Raw genomic sequence first — 20,179 nt, 5'->3', positions numbered from 1 at the left:
GGCAGGTGGATGAGGTGAGGGCAAATGTGTGGGAAATGGGAGAGATGCATTTGAGAGCAGAGTTGATGGTGGAAGAAGGGGAGCCTCTTTGTTTAAAAAAGGAAGACATCTCCTTTGTCCTGGAATGAAAAGCCTCATCCTGAGAGCAGATGCAGTGGAGACGGAGGAATTGTGAGAAGAGGATAGCATTTTTGCTAGAGACAGGGTGGGAAGAGGAATAGTCCAGGTAGCTGTGAGAGTCTGTAGACTTAAGGTAGATATCAGTAGATAAGCCGTCCCCAGAGATGGAGAAAGAAAGATCGAGAAAGGGGAGGGAGGTGTCAGAAATGGACCAGGTAAATTTGAGGGCAGGGTGAAAGTTGGAGGCAAAGTTAATGAAGTCAACGAGCTCAGCATGCGTGCAGGAGGCAGCGCCAATGCAGTCGTCGATGTAGCGTAGGAAAAGAGGGGAACAGATACCCATAGAGGTATCCTTGTCCACTCGTCCCCCCCATCCCTTCCCACCAATCTCCCTCCTGGCACTTATCCTTGTAAATGGAACAAGTGCTACACCTGCCCTTACACTTACTCCCTCACCACCATTCAGGGCCCCAGACAGTCCTTCCAGGTGAGGTGACACTTCACCTGTGAGTTGGCTGGTGTGGTATACTGCATCCGGTGCTCCCAGTGTGGCCTTTTATATATTGGTGAGACCCGACACAGACTGGGAGACCGTTTCGCTGAACACCTACACTCTGCCAGAGAAAGCAGGATCTCCCAGTGGCCACACATTTTAATTCCATGTCCCATTCCCATTCTGGTATGTCTATCCGTGGCCTCCTCTACTGTCAAGATGAAGCCACACTCAGGTTGGAGGAACAACATTTTGTATACCGGCTGGGTAGTCTCCAACCTGATGGCATGAACATTGACTTCTCTAACTTCCATTAATGCCCCTCCTCCCCTTCTTACCCCATCCCTGACATATTTAGTTGTTTGTTTTTTTCTCTGTCTCTGCCCATCACTCTGCCTATTCTCCATCTCCCTCTGGTGCTCCCCTCCCCCTTTCTTTCTCCCTAGGACTCCCGTCCCATGATCCTTTCCCTTCTCCAGCTCTGTATCACCTTTCCAGCTCTTAGCTTCATCCCACACCCTCCTGCCTTCTATCATTTCGCATTTCCCCCTCACCCTCCCCCTCCTATTTGAAAGATTTGAAATTTCAAATCTCTTAATATCTTACCTTTCAGTTAGTCCTGATGAAGGGTCTCGGCCCGAAACGTCGACAGCGCTTCTCCCTATAGATGCTGCCTGGCCTGCTGTGTTCCACCAGCATTTTGTGTGTGTTGTTTGAGATAATGCTGAGACTTTGTAAGAGCCTAGTCAGGCTGCACTTGGAGTATCAACAGTTTTGGGCCCCATATCTCAGAAAGGATGTGTTGTCATTGGAGAGAGTGCAGAGGAGGTTCACGAGGATGATTTTGGAAATGAAGGGATTAACATATGAAGAGCGTTTGACAGCTTTGGACCTGTACTCACTGGAATTTAGAAGAGTGCAGGGGATCTCTCTAAAGGTGTATAAGATGATGAGAGGCATTGATCATGTGGATAGTCAGAGGCTTTTTCCCAGGGCTGAAATGGCTAGCACGCGAGGACATTATTTTAAGGTGCTGGGGAGTTAGGTACAGAGGAGATGTCAGGGGTAAGTTTTTTATGCAGAGAGTGGTGAGTTTGTGGAATGGGCTGCCAGTGACAGTGATGGAGGCAGATACAATAGGGTATTTTAAGAGACTCCTGGATAGGAGCTTAGAAAAGTAGAGGGCTAGGTAACTTACGCAGAGGCTAGGTCTTACGCAGAGAGATTGGAGAGATTGGGCTTGTACACGCTGGAATTGAGGAGATTGAGAGGGGATCTGATTGAAACGTTTAAGATAATTAAAGGATTTGATAGGATTGAGGCAGGAAATATGATCCAGATGTTGGGGGAGTCCAGTACCAGAGGGCATGGATTGAGAATAAGAGGTCAGTTATTTAAAACAGAGTTGAGGAAGAGCTTCTTCTCCCAGAGAGTTGTGGAGGTGTGGAATGCACTGCCTCGGAAGACGGTGGAGGCCAATTCTCTGGATGCTTTCAAGAAGGAGCTGGATAGATATCTGATGGATAGGGGAATCAAGGGATATGGGAACAAGGCAGGGACTGGGTATTGATAGTGAATGATCAGCCATGATCTCAGAATGGCAGTGCAGACTCGAGGGGCCGAATGGTCTACTTCTGCACCTATTGTCTATTGTCTATTGTAATTTCTAAAGTGAGTACATGTTCAGCGCAGCATTGTGGGCTGAAAGGCCTGTGTGCTGTTGGTTTTCTATCTTTCGATGAAACCTACCGAATGTTGAAAGGACTAGATAGGATGGATATGGAGAGGATGTTTCCTGTGGTGGAGAATCTGCAGCTACAGGGCACAGCCTCAGAGGGGTGACCTTTTAGAACAGAGGTAAGGAGGAAATTTTTTTAGCCAGGGAGTAGTGAATCTGTGGAATGCTCTGCCAAAGACTACAGTGGAGGCCAAGTCCGTGGCTATACCTAAGGGAGAAGTTGTTCATTTCCTGATCGGTCAGGGCATTAAAGAATCTGGCAAGAAGGCAGGTGTATGGGGTTGAGTGGGATCCAGGATCACCCATGATGGAATGGTGGAGCAGATTCGATGGGCTGAATGGCCTAATTCTGCTCCTGCGTTTTATGGTCTATATGTGAAATATGCTGCCAGTGGTGGTGATAGAGGTGGATACATTAGGGACATTTAAGAGACTTAGGTGGACACGTGGATGACAGGAAAATGGAGAGTTATTTGAGAAGAAAGGGTTAGAATGATTTTAGAGCAAGATAAAAGGTTAGCACAACATCATGGGCTGAAGGGAATGTACTGTACTGTGTTTCAGGAAGAATAATGCCTTCTGAAGTGTGTAGTTATATTTTTGAGTAGAAGTGTTTATTTTGTTGTATTTATTAATCAACCATGAAAATGAAAAGGTTTGAGGGACAGGCTGGAACAATTGGGATGAGTAGCTGCAATCATAGACCAAATGGCCTGTTCCTGATATCCAGTCATATTGAATGGTGGAGGGGACACCAAATGGCCTGTTCCTGCTCCAATTTCAAATCTTTATAATCAAGTTTTCTGTTTACCCATCAGTCCAAGGTTCCTCTACATGTGGCCCAATGCTCGTATCTCAGTGATGGGTGGTGAACAAGCTGCAACTGTTTTAGCTACAATTACAAAAGACCAACGGGCGAGGGAAGGAAAGGAGGTTAGTATGAATATGTGATCCTTTCATATGATATAAGCTGATGTAATACATTTGGCATAGTAGGGCACAGGTCAATAATAGTTCCAGGTAATTATGGAGAGGGTTCATAGGAAGTTCACGAAAATGATTCCAGGATTGAATGGCTTGTCATATGAAGAGCGTTCGATGGCTCTGGGCCTATATTCACTGAAATTCATAAGGATGAGGGATGACCTGGTTGAATCCTATCAAAAGGTAAAAGGCCTTGATAGAGTGGATGTGGAGAGGATGTTTCCGATGGTGGGGGAGTCTAAGACAGAGGACGCAGCCTCAGAATACAGGGGTATCTTTTTAGAATGGAGATGAGAAAGAACTTCTTTAGCCAGAGAGGTTGAATCTCTGGAATACTTTGCCACAGGCAGCTGTGGAGGCCAAGTCTGTTTACATATTTAAGGCAGAGGTTGATATATTCAGGACAGGAAAGGATACAGAGTGAGTTTGTGGCACAATTAGAGATCGGTTGGTATAATGTTGTGGGCATCTCTGAGTTATGGCTGAAAGAAGGCCATAGTTAGGAGGCAGGGGGGCATAGGCGGTGGTATGACTCTGCCAGTATGAAATTGAATTACTTCTTCAGAAAAAGGTGACATAGGGTCAGAGAATGTTGAATCTTCATGGGTGGAGTTAAGAAACTGCAAGGATTAAAAAAAATTATGGGAATTATATATAGGGTTCCAAATAGCAACCAAGATAAGAGTTGAGATTGCAAAGGGAGCTGGAAAAGGCATGTAATAAGGATAATGATAAATTTGTAATGGGGGATTTCAGTACGCAAGAGGATTGGAAGAATCAGGTTGGTATCGGATTACAAGAGAAGGAATTTGTTGAATGCCTATGAGATGGCTTTTTAGAGCAGCTTGTGTTTGAACTCAAGGAAAGGCTAGCTTAGATTGGGTGCTGTGCATTACCCAGATCTTATTATGAGCTTAATGTAAAGGAACCCTTAGGAGACAGTGAGCATAATACGATTGAATTTGAGAGGGAGAAGCATAAGTCACATCTATCAGTATCATGATGGAATAAGAGGAATTACAGAGACATGAGAGAGGAGCTTGCCCAGGAGGATTGGAAGATACTGGCAGAGTTGACGGCAGAGCAGAGATGGCTGAAGGTTCTGTGAATAGTTCACAAGGTGCAGGATAAATATGTCCCACAGAAGAAGTTGTTCTCAGATGCAGGGGTAGGCGACTGTGGCTGACAAGAGAAGTTAAAGACTGCATAAAAGCGAAAGAAAGTGTGTATAAGGTAGCAAAAGTGAGTGGGAAGGTTGGCTGATGAGGGAACTTTTAAAATCCAACAAAAGGCAACTAAAATACTATAAGAAGGGAAAAGATGAAATATGAATGAGAGTATTTCTCATTCTCTTATTGGCTGCCGGTGGCAACTAGTGATGTGCCACAGGGGTTGGTATTAGGACGGATTCTTTTTACATTGCATATTAATGACACAGATGAAGGAATTGATGGCCATGTGACCAAATTTGCAAATGATACTAAGATAGAAAACATCTCCACATCCACTTTGTCCAGACATTTCAGTATTTGATAAGATGCAAGGAGATCCCTAGTATTCTTCTTTTGTGTATATCACAGAGCTATCAGATACTATTCATATGACAAGCCATTCAATTGTGGAATCATTTTCACAAAGCTCCTTTGAACCTTCTCCAGTTTCAACTTATGAACTCTTCTTTTAAACTTAATGCTGCGTCACCAGCAAATTACCTCTTGCACTGATTTCAGCCCACCAAAAGAAAACTGAAAGCTCTCAAGCTCATTTTAAACTTCACGCTGCATCACCAACAAACGACTTCTCATGCTGATTTCAGCCTGCAGAAAGAAATCCGCCATGCTAAACATTTACTGTGCTGGCTCTGCTTCACTATAGCTGAAACGTGTACCATTAACAATAGACAATAGACAATAGCTGAAGAAGTAGACCATTCGGCCCTTAGAGCCTGCACCGCCATTTTGAGATCATGGCTGATCATCTACTATCAATACCCGGTTCCTGCCTTGTCTCCATATCTTTTGATTCCCCTATCCATAAGATACCTATCTAGCTCCTTCTTGAAAGCTTCCAGAGAATTGGCCTCCACTGCCTTCCAAGGCAGTGCATTCCAGACACCCACAACTCTCTTGGAGAAGAAGTTTTTCTTTAACTCTGTCCTAAATAACCCAACCCTTATTCTCAAACCATGCCCTCTGGTACTGGACTCTCCCAGCATCTGGAACATATTTCCTGCCTCTTTCTTGTCCAATCCCTTAATAATCTTATACGTTGCAATCAGATCCCCTCTCAATCTCCTTAATTCCAGCATGTACAAGCCCAGTCTCTCTAACCTCTCTGCGTAAGACAGTCCCGACATCCCAGGAATTAACCTTGTGAATCTACGCTGCACTTCCTCTACAGCCAGGATGTCCTTCCTTAACCCTGGAGACCAAAACTGTACACAATACTCCAGGTGTGGTCTCACCAGGGCCCTGTACAAATGCAAAAGGACATCCTTGCTCTTGTACTCAACTCCCTTTGTAATAAAGGCCAGCATTCCTTTAGCCTTCTTCACTGCCTGCTGCACTTGCTCATTCACCTTCAATGACTGATGAACAAGGACTCCTTGATCTCTTTGTATTTCTCCCTTACCTAACTTTACGCCATTCAGATAATAATATGCCTTCCTGTTCTTACTCCCAAAGTGGATAACCTCACACTTATTCACATTAAACATTATCTGCCCACTCACTCAGCCTATCCAAGTCACCCTGAATTCTCCTAACATCCTCATCACATCACACCGTCACCCAGCTTAGTATCATCAGCAAACTTGCTGATGCTATTCTCAATGCCTTCATCTAAATCGTTGATGTAAATCATAAACAGCTGTGGTCCCAACTAGTCACCACCTGCCATTCTGAGAAACATCCATTTACCGCTCCCCTTTGCTTTCTATCTGCCAACCAGTTTTCTATCCATGTCAATGTCTTCCCCTCAATGCCATGAGCTCTGATTTTACCCACCAATCCATGTGGGACCTTCTGAAAATCAAGGTACGCTACATCCACTGGATCCCCTTTGTCTAACTTCCTGGTTACATCCTCGAAACACTCCAATAGATTAGTCAAGCATGATTTACCTTTGGTAAATCCATGCTGGCTTGGCCCAATCCTATCACTGCTATCTAGATATGCCACTATTTCATCTTTAATAATGGACTCTAGCATCTTCCCCACTACTGATGTTAGGCTGACAGGTCGATAGTTCTCTGTTTTCTCCCTCCCTCCTTTCTTAAAAAGTGGGATAACATTAGCCATTCTCCAATCCTCAGGAACTGATCCTGAATCTAAGGAACATTGGAAAATGATTACCAATGCATCTGCAATTTCCAGGGCCACCTCCTTTAGTACCCTAGGATGCAGACCATCTGGACCTGGGGATTTGTCAGCCTTCAGTCCCATAGGTTAACTAAACCTTTTTACTTGTCTGGACTACTTCGGAACAACTTAATTTCACTGGCACTTGTTGTTCTGCATTAGCTGTGCATTGCAATATATTTATCAGAATCAGAATCAGGTTTATTATCACCGGCATGTGTCGTGAAAGTTGTTAACTTAGCAGCAGCAGTTCAATGCAATACATAATATAGAAGACATTTTTAATCTTTCCCTCTCCCAGTGTAGAGTCCTCTCCTGATTCAAAACATCCACCATTGTCCCTGTACCTAAAAAAAAAAATGCAAGGTAACATGTCTAAACAACTGGCGTCCTGATGCACTCACCTCAATAATAAGCAAATGCTTTGAGAGGCTGGTCAAGGACTACATCTGCAGCATGCTACCATCCAAACTAGACCCTTAGAATTCGCCTACCAACACAACCTATCGATAGATGATGCAATAGCCACAGCTCTACACACCATCCTTGCACATCTGGAGAAGAGGGATGCTTATGTGAGACTGCTTTTCTTGGACTACAGTTCAGCATTCAACACCACAATTCCCTCCAGGCTTGACAAGCTCAGAGACCTCGGTTCACCCTGCCTTAAGTAGCTGGATCCTGGACTTCCTGTCAGATGACTGGCAGGTGGTTAAGAGTGGGCTCCCTCACCTCTGCCCTTCTGACCCTCAACACAGGTGCTCCTCAGGGCTGTGTACTAAGCCCCCTCCTTTGCTCTCTGTATACCCAAGACTGTGTCACCAACCACAGCTCCAATCTGTTAATTAAATTTGCTGACTGATTGGCCTAATCTCAAAAAAATAAGAGGCAGCCGACAGAGAAGAAGTCACCACCCTGACACAGTGGTGTCAAGAAAACAACCTGTCCCTCAATGACACAAAAACAAAGGAGCTGGTTGTGGACTACAGGACTACAGGCTAGCCCCTATTGACATCTGTGCTTCCCTCAATCACAGGACTCTACAGAGAATGGTTCAGACAGCCCAGCGCATCTGTAGATGTGAACTTGCCGTTATTCAGGACATATACAAAAACAAGTGTGTAAAAGGGACACGAGGGATCATTGGAGACCCAAGTCACCTCAACCACAAACTGTTCCAGCTGCTACCATCTGGGAAACAGTACTGCAGTATAAAACCCAGGACTAATAGGCTCTAGGACAGCTTCTTCCACCAGGCCATCAGACTGTTTAACTCATGCTGACACAGCACAGTATTTCTATGTTATATTGACTGTTCTCTTATGAGAAGATGTTGAGTAAACTCAGCCTTTTCTCCTTGGAGTGACAGAGGATGAGAGGTGACCTGATAGAGGCATTGATTGTATGGATAGTCAGAGGCTTTTCCCCAGGACTGAAATGGCTAGCACAAGAGGGCATAGTTTTAAGGTGCTTGGAAGCAGGTACAAAGGAGATGACAGGGTTAAGTTTCTTAAGCAGAGAGTGGTGAGTGCGTAGAATGGGCTGCCAGTGGCAGTGGTGGAGGCGGAAATGATAGGGTCTTTTAAGAGATTTCTGAATGGGTACGTGGAGCTTAGAAAAATAGAGGGCTATGGGTAAGCCTAGATAGTTCTAAGTAAGGACATGTTCAGCACAGCTTTGTCGGCCGAAGGGTTTGTATTGTGTTGGAGACGTAATTTAAAGAATTTTACTCCTCATGTATATGAAGGATGTAAGTAATAGTCAATTCAATAAATAAGTAAATTAGAGTATACGTATGTTGAATAGGTTAAAAATTGTGCTAAAACAGAAATAATATATGTTAAAAAAGTGAGGTAGTGTTCACAGGTTCAATGTCCATTTAGCAATTGCATGACAGAGAGGAAGAAGCTGTGTGCCTTCAGACTTCTGTACCTCCTACCTGATGGTAACAGTGAGAAAAGGGCATGGCCTGGGTGCTGATGGTCCTTAATAATGGATGCTGCCTTTCTGCGACACCGCTCCTTAAAGATGTCCTGGGTACATTGTAGGCTATAGTACCAAGATGGAGCCAACTAAATTTATGATCCTCTATGACTTCTTTCGCTCCTGTGCAGTAGCCCACTCCCATAACAGACTGTGATGCAGCCTGTCAGAATGCTCTCCACGGTACATCTGTAGAAGTTTTTGAGTGTATTTGTTGACTACCAGATCTCCTTAGACTTCTAATGAAGTATAGTCGCTGTCCTGCCTTCTTTATAGCTGCATTGATATGTTGGGACCAGGTTAGATCCTCAGAGATCTAGACACCCAGGATCTTGAAGCTGCTCACTCTCTCCACTTCTAATCTCTCTATGAGGATTGGTATGTGTTCCTTCGTCTTATTCTTCCTGAAGTCCACAATCAGCTCTTTCATCTTACTGACGTTAAGTACCAGGTTGTTGCTGCTGGCATATCTCACTCCTGTATGCCCTCTTGTGTCCATCTGAGATTCTATCAACAATGGTTGTATCATCAGCAAATTTATCGATGATATTTGAGCTATGCCTAGCCGCTCAGTCATGGCGATAGAGAGAGTAGAGCAGTGGGCTAAACACACACCCCTGAGGTGCACCAGTGTTAAAGTTGAATCTGAATAAAACTCGGGAGACCAGCTTCTCATAGATACAACAGTTTATTCCCCCCCCCCCCCCCCCGCAAGAGTTTGAGACCCAGTTGTCGAAGGGAAGGCACGTAAGCACTGCTACCATCCAACAAGTAAGCCGCTTAGTCAGGTTACAGATGTATATTTATACATAGTAAGTGCCATACATTACTGTTGCAGATGTTATTAGAACTGGTACTCCCACCAAGTCTGTTGGTGCAAAACTTAGTGATGGATAAGAGCATTTGTTTAATTTCAGATTAACAATTACAGGCTGGATATGTACTGTCCAGTCCTTATCAGTTATTCCCTTTACAAGGCCTGACTTAATTATAGACGGATGTTTATTCCAGCCCTTATTGGTGAGTCCTCCTCCCCCTACTCAAACGAAGGTACAATGTATAATGTTATCAATGTCGATGTCTCTCTCTGCATACCAAAGGAGAACTAGTATAAGCTGTGTTTTTTTTAGCTAACTGCTGAAGACAGTTTACTTCAGTTCAAAAATTCCTATTCAGTCCTGATTATTCTTTTAGCCAGAGGTCATGAATCTTGTGTTTCCTGGGTTATATGCTCAGAAAGGGACCACATGTTACTATATTTGTCGGGCATGTAGCTACAGCATTCTTTCCCTATAATGGCACATGTTCCTCCTTTTTCTGCCAGAATGAAATCAAGGACTATCCCGTTCTATAGGACTGTTTGCCGGATTGCAATCATTTCAGTGGATATTTCTGTTTATTGGGCCTGTGTTTCTGTCAAGGCCCCTGGAGTATTGTTGGCCAGCTACTCAAGTGCTGTAGCCAAATTGATTATCTCTTGTAAATTCCTGGCTACTTCATAGGAGGGAAAAGCAATCATCAAAAATCGCTCATTCTCAGTTATTCCTCTCTGCTGCCTGTTCCAATGGGGGTGATCCTGCAGCTGGGCCTTGACTCTCAGATAGGTACTAAATATGCACGGTAACAACAGTCGGTCCATCCTTTGCTGGGACTTTGCGGGTCCCAACTGCTGGCAGTTTCCCTTGGGAGTCATATATAGGCCTGATTTCCACACACCCAGTGGGTGCTATTTACTGGTTGGGGAGGGTCTGCAGTTCTATAGGTGGTACAGCTGCTATTTCCCAGAAAAAATGCATCTTCCCCTCCCTGGAAGTTACAGTAACAGGTGACATTTACTACTCTGCTGCTGGGCACCTGCAGGTATGGTCAGGATGCATGTCTCCCAGTATATGAGGTCCCATTTGGTGGGGGCCTAAGATACCATCCCTCAAAACACTGACAGCCACAGTCACCTCTGACTGGACTACAATTCCGCGCCTCACTTCCCCAGTGTTATTTGACAAAACCCAGGCTGAGAGTTCTTCACTCTGGTTGAGTGGGATTACTGATATAGGATTCATAGTTTTACCATGCTGCAGAATTTCAGTGCAAAGCCAGCAGCCCCCTTAATTCTACCTGTTTGGCATAAGTGTGACAGAGAGACAGAAAGGTGTTGACATGGGGGACCCCCAGATGCTGGGGTGAGCCTTCTCAAAGACATAAGCATGAACACCACTATCAACCAATATATTTCCCTTTAGTCCGAGAGAGTCCTACTCAATTCCTTCGGTAACACGTTCACAGTCTGTTCGATGTATCCACCGAGATTGCCCCTTCAGTTTCACAGTCGTGGGAGTGGTCATTAACACTTGATATGGTCCTCTCCACCGAGGTCTGAGTTTTCCTTGATCCCAGTTCTTGATCAGGACAAAATCCCCAGTTTCTAGGGTGGGATAGTCACTCCTCTCTGTGGGGTAATTCTCTTCCTTGTGAGCCTATCGTACCTGTGAATGTAACGCTTGGAGAATCTTGGTTAGTTGACGTATATATTTCTCCATCTCTTCCCCCAGGATATGCATATCCAATTTTTGCTGGTAGATTTTCTAGGAGCAATGGTACGCAAGATCTTGGTCCCCAGAATGTCCTCATGGGCCTTCCATAAATGATTTCAGCTGGTGACAACCCTGTTTTCCCCTGTGGGGTAACCCTCATGTGGAATAGGCTAGCAGTAGGACCTTCAACCGCTAGCCAGTCCAGTCTCTGCCGTTAGTTTGGCCAGTTTACTCTTCAGAGTGCCATTGGCTCTTTCCACAATGTCAGCGGCCCATGGGTGGTGTGCACAGTGGAATTGTTGCTTGATAGCTAGTTCGTTACATACCCCTTCGTTTACTTTCGCCACAAAGTGTGGGCCATTGTCAGAGCTCGGCATTTCTGGCAGGCCGTACCTGGGAATTATTTCCCGTAATAATACTTTCACAATAGTCATAGCAGTATTATTGGTAATTGGAATAGCTTCAATCCATCTACTAAACACATTTATAATAACTAAGCTGTATCTGTAGCAATGTACTCTAGGCAATTCAATAAAATCAACTAGTAGACATGAAAAAGGTCCACCTGCCAAGGGAATCGTACCCGGTGTGCAGGGTACAGGTTACCAACCATTCCCTCCTTTCCCAGGTGTGTACAATTATGTATATAATCGACCAATATTGGTAAAAACTGTGTAGGAACACAAACCTGTCCCGCTGGGGTGATCCAAAAACCTAGGTTGGGGTCTTCCTGGGACCACAGTTTGTGCTCCTCCTCAGAGGCATCTCCCTGAAAAGTATGTACCTCCCACATGTCTGGCAAACTCGTTCTGCTTAAGTCACGGAGGGTTGCTTGACGGGAACCCAAGGGGACTACAACTACTGAGGATTGTACCTCACTCTTTGCTGTTTCATCTGCCTTTATCAACCCAGTCGGACATGCAGGTGTGGGCTGCACATTTAATAATAGCCAAAACTCAAGGTAGCTGTAGAGCGGTGAGTAAGTCGTTTACAAAGGTAGGATTACTAATGGGGTGGCCAGAGGAAGTCAGGAATCCCCGATGTTCCCAGAGAGCCCCGTAGTCACGTGCAGCTCCAAATGCATAACGAGAGTCTGTGTAAACGTTCGCACTTTAGTCTGTTGCTAGGATACGGGCAAGAGTAAGAGCATACGGCTCAGCTTTCTGGGCTGAAACAGCAGCTTCAATAGAGGCCTGCCCAATTTCTTCACTGTCCGTCGCTATCACATAGCCAGAGCATCGTTTCCCTGCTGGATCCATAAAAGAGCTTCCATCCTCATAAAATGTTGCCTTGGGCTTGAGGGGGTATTGCAGAATGGGTGAGAGAGTCTGTCTTTTTTTCATGGTGATCCCAACAGGGGGACAGTTGGTGCGGTCGACTTCATGGCCTGAGATTGCCCAGAGATGGGGTACAATGTCTTGGGTTCAGTCAATATTAAAAGAGTGTCTTACCAGATGTCCTGTCTTCACCTCAGACTCTTTCCAGTATTGGAGCTGGCCCGCAGCCAAGTTGTGTCAGGCTCCCATGGTGCTGGAGGTTTGTTTCACCAGAGTGTAGGCAAGGAACCCTAGACTCTGGCTTGAACCCAGCGCAAACTCTTAACGGTAATATGAGGAACCACCAGTCCTGTCTGTCACCAGACGAAACCCAGAACTTCGGCCAGTAATGCACTGCCTTCTCTTCCTTTAACTTCTCCAGTCACTGTGACTGGAAACTTCTGTCCCTCAAAGGGTGCATAATATTGGCTTTCCTCAGTTGAGCACCCAGTGGGATCATAGCACAGTCACATAAGGGTCTGCCTCCGGCAGAGGGAGGTTCAGACAAAATGGAGTCCAGATTAAGTGCCCACCACTGGGAGGTCGGAAACTGGGGAAGCTGTCGGTTGTTCTCTAGTCCCAGGGTGATACCCTTGTCTATGCATAGAATCGCAACTTCCAATGGACAGAGCAAGTCTCTCCCTGCTAGACTACACCCCAGACTGGTGGTGACTGTAAATGAAAGCTCACATTGGTTCCCCTGGAATTCCACCTACAGTGGTTGGGTACGTGAATGCATATGTTCCATGCCTTCAAACCCAGACAGAGTGATTGTAGTGTCCAATAGCTGGAATCCCTGTTCCGATACTACTTCCTGATCAAGAGTGGATATGGTTGCCCCCGTATCAATCATAAAAGGAATTGGAATTCCAGCAACTTGCAATATTACATTGGGCTCTTCCTGACGGGTGGTGCTCATGGTAGGAAGCATCCTTACTTGTCAATTTCTAGACGGGTTGTTGTCCCCACCTGTCCCTTGGTAGGTTTTTTGTTCTCAGTTCTGATTCCCAGATATCAGCCACTCGCGTCCTTCTCCCTGCTGAATATATTCACCTTTAATATTAGTTCCCTATGGGGTTGATCGGGATTCAAAAGCTGGGTCCCAGTAATATGTCAAAGCTTGTCGCATTCGATTTTGGTCATTATCAGGCCAATCCATATTATTTGTTTTAATCATGTTGGCTAATTTAGTTGGTAAGCATTGGAGCAGTAAGGCATTAAACTGGGGGGATGGATTCCCATTATTAAAGGCTTGGTCTCCTGCGAAAGTGCCGTAGCAGGCCACAAATCGCTCTTGATAGTCTGGTCCCAATTCCCCAGGCCTAAGTTTGTATTCAGGTACTTTAGTGATGTTTACAGGTTGCTGGAGAGCCCCTTCCAAGGCTTGAATAATCTGATCTGTCTGTTCGTTCTCATTATGAATTCCCGTCTGTAACTCCTAATAAGTTTGGTATCTGAATTCTACCTTCCATTTGTGCTCCTCATCAGCTGAGAGAATCATGCAGCAGAGACCGAATAAATCTTGTAGGGTTGCATCATACACTTGTATAGTACTGCGGACATTCTGAGCAAACTGTGCTGCAGACTTTTCTACCTGGGGCCTGATTCATGATCATTATCACTTCTTGAGGCTTCCAGGGTATATACACAGGAATCACTGAGGGCTGTCCTTCCTCAGTGTTTTATTGGATTCTTCCCTCCCTGTCTTGGAACAATCCTCAGTATTCCTTTTCTGGATCTCAGGGTATAGGGACCTAGCATTCCCTGCCGCCACTATTCTACCCAAGAGGCCGCCGTATCAGAGTACTGGGAGTATTAGGGTTCAGGAGCCCTGGGTGTACTTGGCCCCTGGTAAGGTGGGGGGGGGGGGGGGAAGGTGCAGTGGGTGCCCACTCCTCATCGCGGTCACTGTCCTTAAACAGGGTCGGTATGCCAGACATGGGATTCCTTGTTTCCCTATTAGTTCGAACTTTAGACTGGCGTTCCTGTCCTCTCCTATCTAGGTCAGCCTTGGTTTGCTTACGTTGTTTTTCCTGTTCTCGGTTTCAGTGCCCATTCACCCATTCACGCTCCGCCTTTGGCGTCTCCCAACTTTTTGGTGTTCCTTCTGCAGTACATAGCTCTGTCCCTTTGTCACACACATTATTCCTCCAACTTGCTAATAATATACTGTTCCACTTCGCATCTGCCTTATCCTTCCATTCCTTTTCAACAATTTCCTTTTCTTTCCACAGTTCTTTTTCCATATCAAATTTACTGCTTGCTCTCATGAGGTAATATCCCAGGTTCCCCCCAATAGCCACATTTTGTTCCCCAATTTCTTTCTCAGTGCTGCAGTCAACATTTGCAAATCTTTTTCCTTATCTGGAAAACTCTCACACGTGTTGTGTAGGGCTGCTCCTGGCCCACTCGTATCACTCGACTGCAATTGACCCATGTTTTCTAAGTAATTTACCTGGCACAAAGCTCCTGCTCAATTAATAAATCAGATAAATTTACCCGGCTTGGCACCTCCTGCCCAATTAATAAATTAACCTGGCTTGACACTTCCTGCTCAACTGATAAAGTCGACCCGGTACGTCTGCCTCCTGCCCAATTAGTAAAATTTACCCCATACCACCTCCTGCTCAATTAATAAATTGACCTGGTGAGAATTGGTACATGTTCCTTTGTCTTACCTTTCCTGAAGTCCACACTGATCTCTTTCGTGTTACTGATATTGAGTGTGAGGTTGTTGCTGTGACACCACGCTCACTAGTTGGCATATCTCACTCTTGACTGCCCTCTTGTCGCCATCTGAGATTCTACCAACAATGGTTGTGTCATCAGCAAATTTATTGATGATATTTGAGCTATGCCTAACCACACAGTCATGGGGATAGAGAGAGTAGAGCAGTGAGCTAAGCACACAGCCCTGAGGTGCACCAGTGCTGATTGTCAGGGAGGAGGATATATTTTGGAAGTTTCAAAAGCACATTTAATGTCAGAGAAATGTATACAATATACATCCTGAAATGCTTTTTCTTTGCAACCGTCCACGAAAACAGAGGAGTGCCCCAAAAATGAATGACAGTTAAATGTTAGAACCCCAAAGTCCCCCCCAGCTCCCCTCCCTCCCATGCATAAGTGACAGCAAGCAACAATTCCCCCCTACCCCCACCAGCAAAAAAAAAATTGGCACCCACCACCCTGCACTCGAGCATGCAGCAAAGCAACAGGAAAGACACAGACTTGCAGTACTCCAAAGACTACGCATTTCACCTGGTATTCGACATACCACAGGCTCTCTACCTCCCCCTAATAAGGGAGAAACAGGTGTGTCTGTTTCACAGCGAGCAGGGAGACTTAACAAACAACTCGCTGGTTTACGATGTTTAAAGTACGTTGTGTCACACACAGCCAAAGATCTTCTGCCTCCCAGGACGAACTGGTCTGTCGATATACCGGCCTTTGAGATTATCACCAATCCACACAGATTGTGGTCTTCTGGTTGGGAAGCTGAGGATCCAATTGCAGAGGGAGATACAGAAGCCCTGGTTCTGTAACTCATCAATCAGAGTTGTGGGAATGATGGTGTTAAATGCTCAGCTATAGTCAATTGACAGCATCCTGACATTGGTGTTTTTGTGTATAATTAAATGAGTAGTGCAAAAAGAGAGAGCAAACAAAATAATGAGATAGTGAACATGTGTTCACTGTCTGTTCAGAAATCTGATGGCAGAGGGGAAGAAAAACATTGAGTGACTGTCATCAGGGTCCTGTATCTCCCCTCTAATGGTAGTATGAAGAAGAGAGCATTTGCCAATATTTCCCAAACCCGTGAATTCTGAGACCAAAGTACACAGCACTCTAATTTGGAGATGTATTGTAATGTAGGGATGGGCAAAAATGTTGACTTTTCCCAAAAGATGAATTCGGGAAAGATGGAAACCGTTGCCACAATAAATGTAAATCCAAAATTGGCAGATTCTGGAAATCTCATCAAATGCCGATTGTTTTAATGTATGTTGTTTCTGTAGTTCTCTGCAGAAGATGAAATGGCTCTAAAGGAACCAATCATTCGGAGGTTTGAAGAAGAAGGCAGCCCTTACTACTCCAGTGCCAGGTAAAGTAAAACATCTGATTCCATGATTCATAAAGATCGGAGGTTCTGCAGATGCCACATATCTTCAGCAATGCAAAGAGATTGATCAGCTTTACTTGTCATGTGTACATCGAAATATACGGTGAGGTGTGTCATTTTATGTCAAATCAAAACCTAGGATTGTGCTGGGGGCAGCCCACAACTGTCGCCACACTTCTAGAGCCAAAATAGGATGATGACAGTTCACTAACCCTAACCTGTATGTCTTTAGAATGTGGGAGGAAACTGGAGCACATGGAGAAAAACCAGGCATCATGGGGAGAAGGGACAGCAGCGGAAATTGAAATCTAATTGATTTTTCAGCTGCCACTGTAAAAAGTAATGCTAACCACTATGTTACTGTGCTGCCTGACACACAGGTTGCTATGAGAGAACCCCATGACAGTACACGAAGGAGCTTCATCAGTTTCTTTTCTGCAAAAAATAATTATTATGATACAACCACGGGTATACAGGAATTTGGTTAATTTCAATTGATGAATTGATCCTGTCAAAAGTTATTGATAAAGTTTATTTGTTTGTGGAGGAATTTGATTTTATTTGACAGGTACCCAATATGCCACTGTGAGTAATTGATCTGGAACGCTATGCACTTAATGTTTTTAATGAAATTTACAATAAGATGGGTCAAGTTGAAAAGAGAACTAAAATCTTCTTCACCAAATCGTCATTATTAAAAGTGATGTCACAAAATGACAGATACGGTTAAATCTGTTTGTTATCAAGTCAGCTGTTTTGTACTTGCCAGTATGCTTTTGCTAACATTCACCTTGTGTAAACATTGATTTACAGACAACAATGTCAGATCTTGCATCTCTCATTCGATTTGCAGATAGTGTGCAATCTTTTCAGAGAACCATTGCAACACCAGAGGCCACAGAAATCACTGAGCCCTGACCACAATATGTAACAACACTCCAGGCTGTGCCAGTCTCTGTATATCTGCTGTAGCCTTGTAAACAATTTTTCTTCAAGACTTTCTGCAGTTCTTGTTTTGAATGCCATGACTGAAGCTGTTTCTCCTGCCTTTTGATAAAGTTCATTACAGATAACTAAATAAAGTTGGGGAAATTGACCTTTTTTTCACTCTATTTAACCATATAGCAATTACAGCACGGAAACAGGCCATCTTCGCCCTTCTAGTCTGTGCCGAACACTTACTCTCACCTAGTCCCATCTACCTGCACTCAGCCCATAACCTTCCATTCCTTTCCTGTCCGTATACCTATCCAATTTTTTTAAATGACAAAATCGAACCTGCCTTCTTCTGCTGGAAGCTCATTCCACACAGCTGCCACTCGCTGAGTAAAGAAGTTCCCCCTCATGTTACCCCTAAACTTTTGCCCCTTAACTCTCAACTCATGTCCTCTTGTTTGAATCTCCCCTACTCTCCACATCAACTCTATCTAGCCCCCTCATCATTTTTAGTACCTCTATCAAGTCCCCCCTCAACCTTCTAAGACCTAACTTGTTCAACCTTCCTCTGTAACTTAGGTGCTGAAACCCAGGTAACATTCTAGTAAATCTCCTCTGTACTCTCTCTATTTTGTTGACATCTTTCCGATAATTCGGTGACCAGAACGGTACACAATATAGTATTTGGTTTGCAATATATGCAATATTTGGTTCGGCTGTGTTCCATTTTTAATGAATACCAATATTCATAACATTGAAATCTCAAGCTAATGAAAATACAATTCTCAAAGAATATTGTCAACACCATGCTATCTGTTCTTTGTAAAATGGAATTTCAATAGTCAAATCACTTTTGTTTGTATGTTAAGCTTTCTTTAGGCAGAATTGTAATCTGGTTGCTTAAATGGTATTACATTAATTGCAAGTAAGTTGAATTAAGAGATACAGTAAGTGTCCACTGAATGTGAAGATAAGATTGTTGCCTTGAAATCACTCATTTGTACTTGTGAACGTACTTGGGTGAGGTTTAACCAGTTTTGCCGTCTAATTTCGCTGAAGCTGCAGCATGTGGGCGGGTCTGTCACAGGAAGAATAGAAAAATTAGAACATTTAAATATCTAGCGCAGAAAATTAGAAAGTATTAACAATTTATCAAGTTTAACGATTAAAGTTAGAAACAAAAAACCTACACACAATACAGGCCCTTCGGCCCACAAAGCTGTGCTGAACATATCCCCACTTAGAACTATCTAGACTTACCCATTGCCCCCTATTTTTCTAAGCTCCATGTATCCATCCAGGAGTCTCCTAAAATACCCTATCATTTCCACCTCCCACCACCACCATCGGCAGCCCATTCCACACACCACTCTCTGTATAAAAAACTTACGCCTGACATCTCCTCTGTACCTACTTCCAAGCACCTTAAAAATATTCCCTCTCATGCTAGTCAGTTCAGTCCTAGGGAAAAGCCTCTGACTATCCACATGCACCCCTCATACAATCTCTTCTCCCTCCTGCCATCTGGGAAAAGACGCCAAAGCATTCGGGCTCTCACGACCAGACTATGTAACAGTTTCTTTCCACAAGCCATCAAACTCCTCAATACCCAGAGCCTGGACTGACACCAGCTTACTGCCCTCTACCATGCCTATTGTCTTGTTTATTGTTTATTATTTATTGTAATGCCTGCAATGTTTTGTGCACTTTATGCAGTCCTGGGTAGGTCTGTAGTCTAGTGTAGTTTTTTTTTTCCTTGTTGTTTTTACATAGTTCAGTGTAGTTTTTGTACTGCTTCATGTAGCACCGTAGTCCTGAAAAACGTCTCGTTTTTACTGTGTACTGTACCAGCAGTTATGGTCGAAATGACAATAAAAAGTGACTTGACTTGACTTGACACGGTCAATGCCTTTCATTATCTTGCACACCTCTATCAGGTCACCTCACATCCTCTGTTGCTCCAAGGAAAAAAGGCCAAGTTCTCTCAACCTATTCTCATAAGGCATGCTCCCTAGAACATCCTTGTAAGTCTTCTCTGCATCCTTTCTATGGTTTCCAGGTCCTTCCTGTAGTGAGGCGACCAGAATTAATCACAGTATTCAAGTAGGGTCTGACCAGGGACCTGTATAGCTGTAACATTACCCATCGGCTCTTACACTCAATCCCACAATTCATGAAGACCTGCATAGCAGTTTTGAGTGTCCTGCGGACTCAGACCCCAAGATCCCTCTGATCCTTCACACTGCCAAGAGTCTTGCTATTAATGCTATATTCTGCCATTATATTTGACCTACCAAAATGAACCACCTCACACTTACCTGGGTGTACTCCATCTGCCACTTTTCAGCCAAGTTTTACATCCTATCAATGTCCCGCTGTAACCTCTGACAGCCCTCCACACTATCCACAACACCACCAACCTTTGTGTCATCAGCAAGTTTACCAACCCACCCCTCCACTTCCTCATCCAGGTCACTTATAAAAATCACAAAGAGAAGGCGTCCCAGAACAGATCCCTGAGGCACACCAATGGTCAACGGCCTCCATGCAGAATATGACCCGTCTACAACCACTCTTTGCCTTTTGTGGTCAAGCC

At 44.3% G+C, this 20,179-nt stretch overlaps 1 protein-coding gene across 2 annotated transcripts in view; it reads left to right on the top strand.

Annotated features, from left to right (window-relative positions):
• The window catches only part of mccc2 (methylcrotonyl-CoA carboxylase subunit 2), a 181,417-nt gene that overhangs the window by 143,906 nt on the left and 17,332 nt on the right, over window positions 1-20,179 (top strand). For both annotated transcript variants that reach the window (XM_059969286.1, XM_059969287.1), the window contains exons 15-16: window positions 3,170-3,284; window positions 16,544-16,629. In XM_059969286.1, the coding sequence (XP_059825269.1) occupies window positions 3,170-3,284; window positions 16,544-16,629 (201 nt within the window). The remainder of the gene's footprint in view (window positions 1-3,169; window positions 3,285-16,543; window positions 16,630-20,179) is intronic.

Source organism: Hypanus sabinus, chromosome 5, assembly GCF_030144855.1.
Source record: "Hypanus sabinus isolate sHypSab1 chromosome 5, sHypSab1.hap1, whole genome shotgun sequence".
NCBI lineage: Eukaryota > Metazoa > Chordata > Chondrichthyes > Myliobatiformes > Dasyatidae > Hypanus > Hypanus sabinus.
This window is presented reverse-complemented; position numbering and strand designations above follow the sequence as displayed.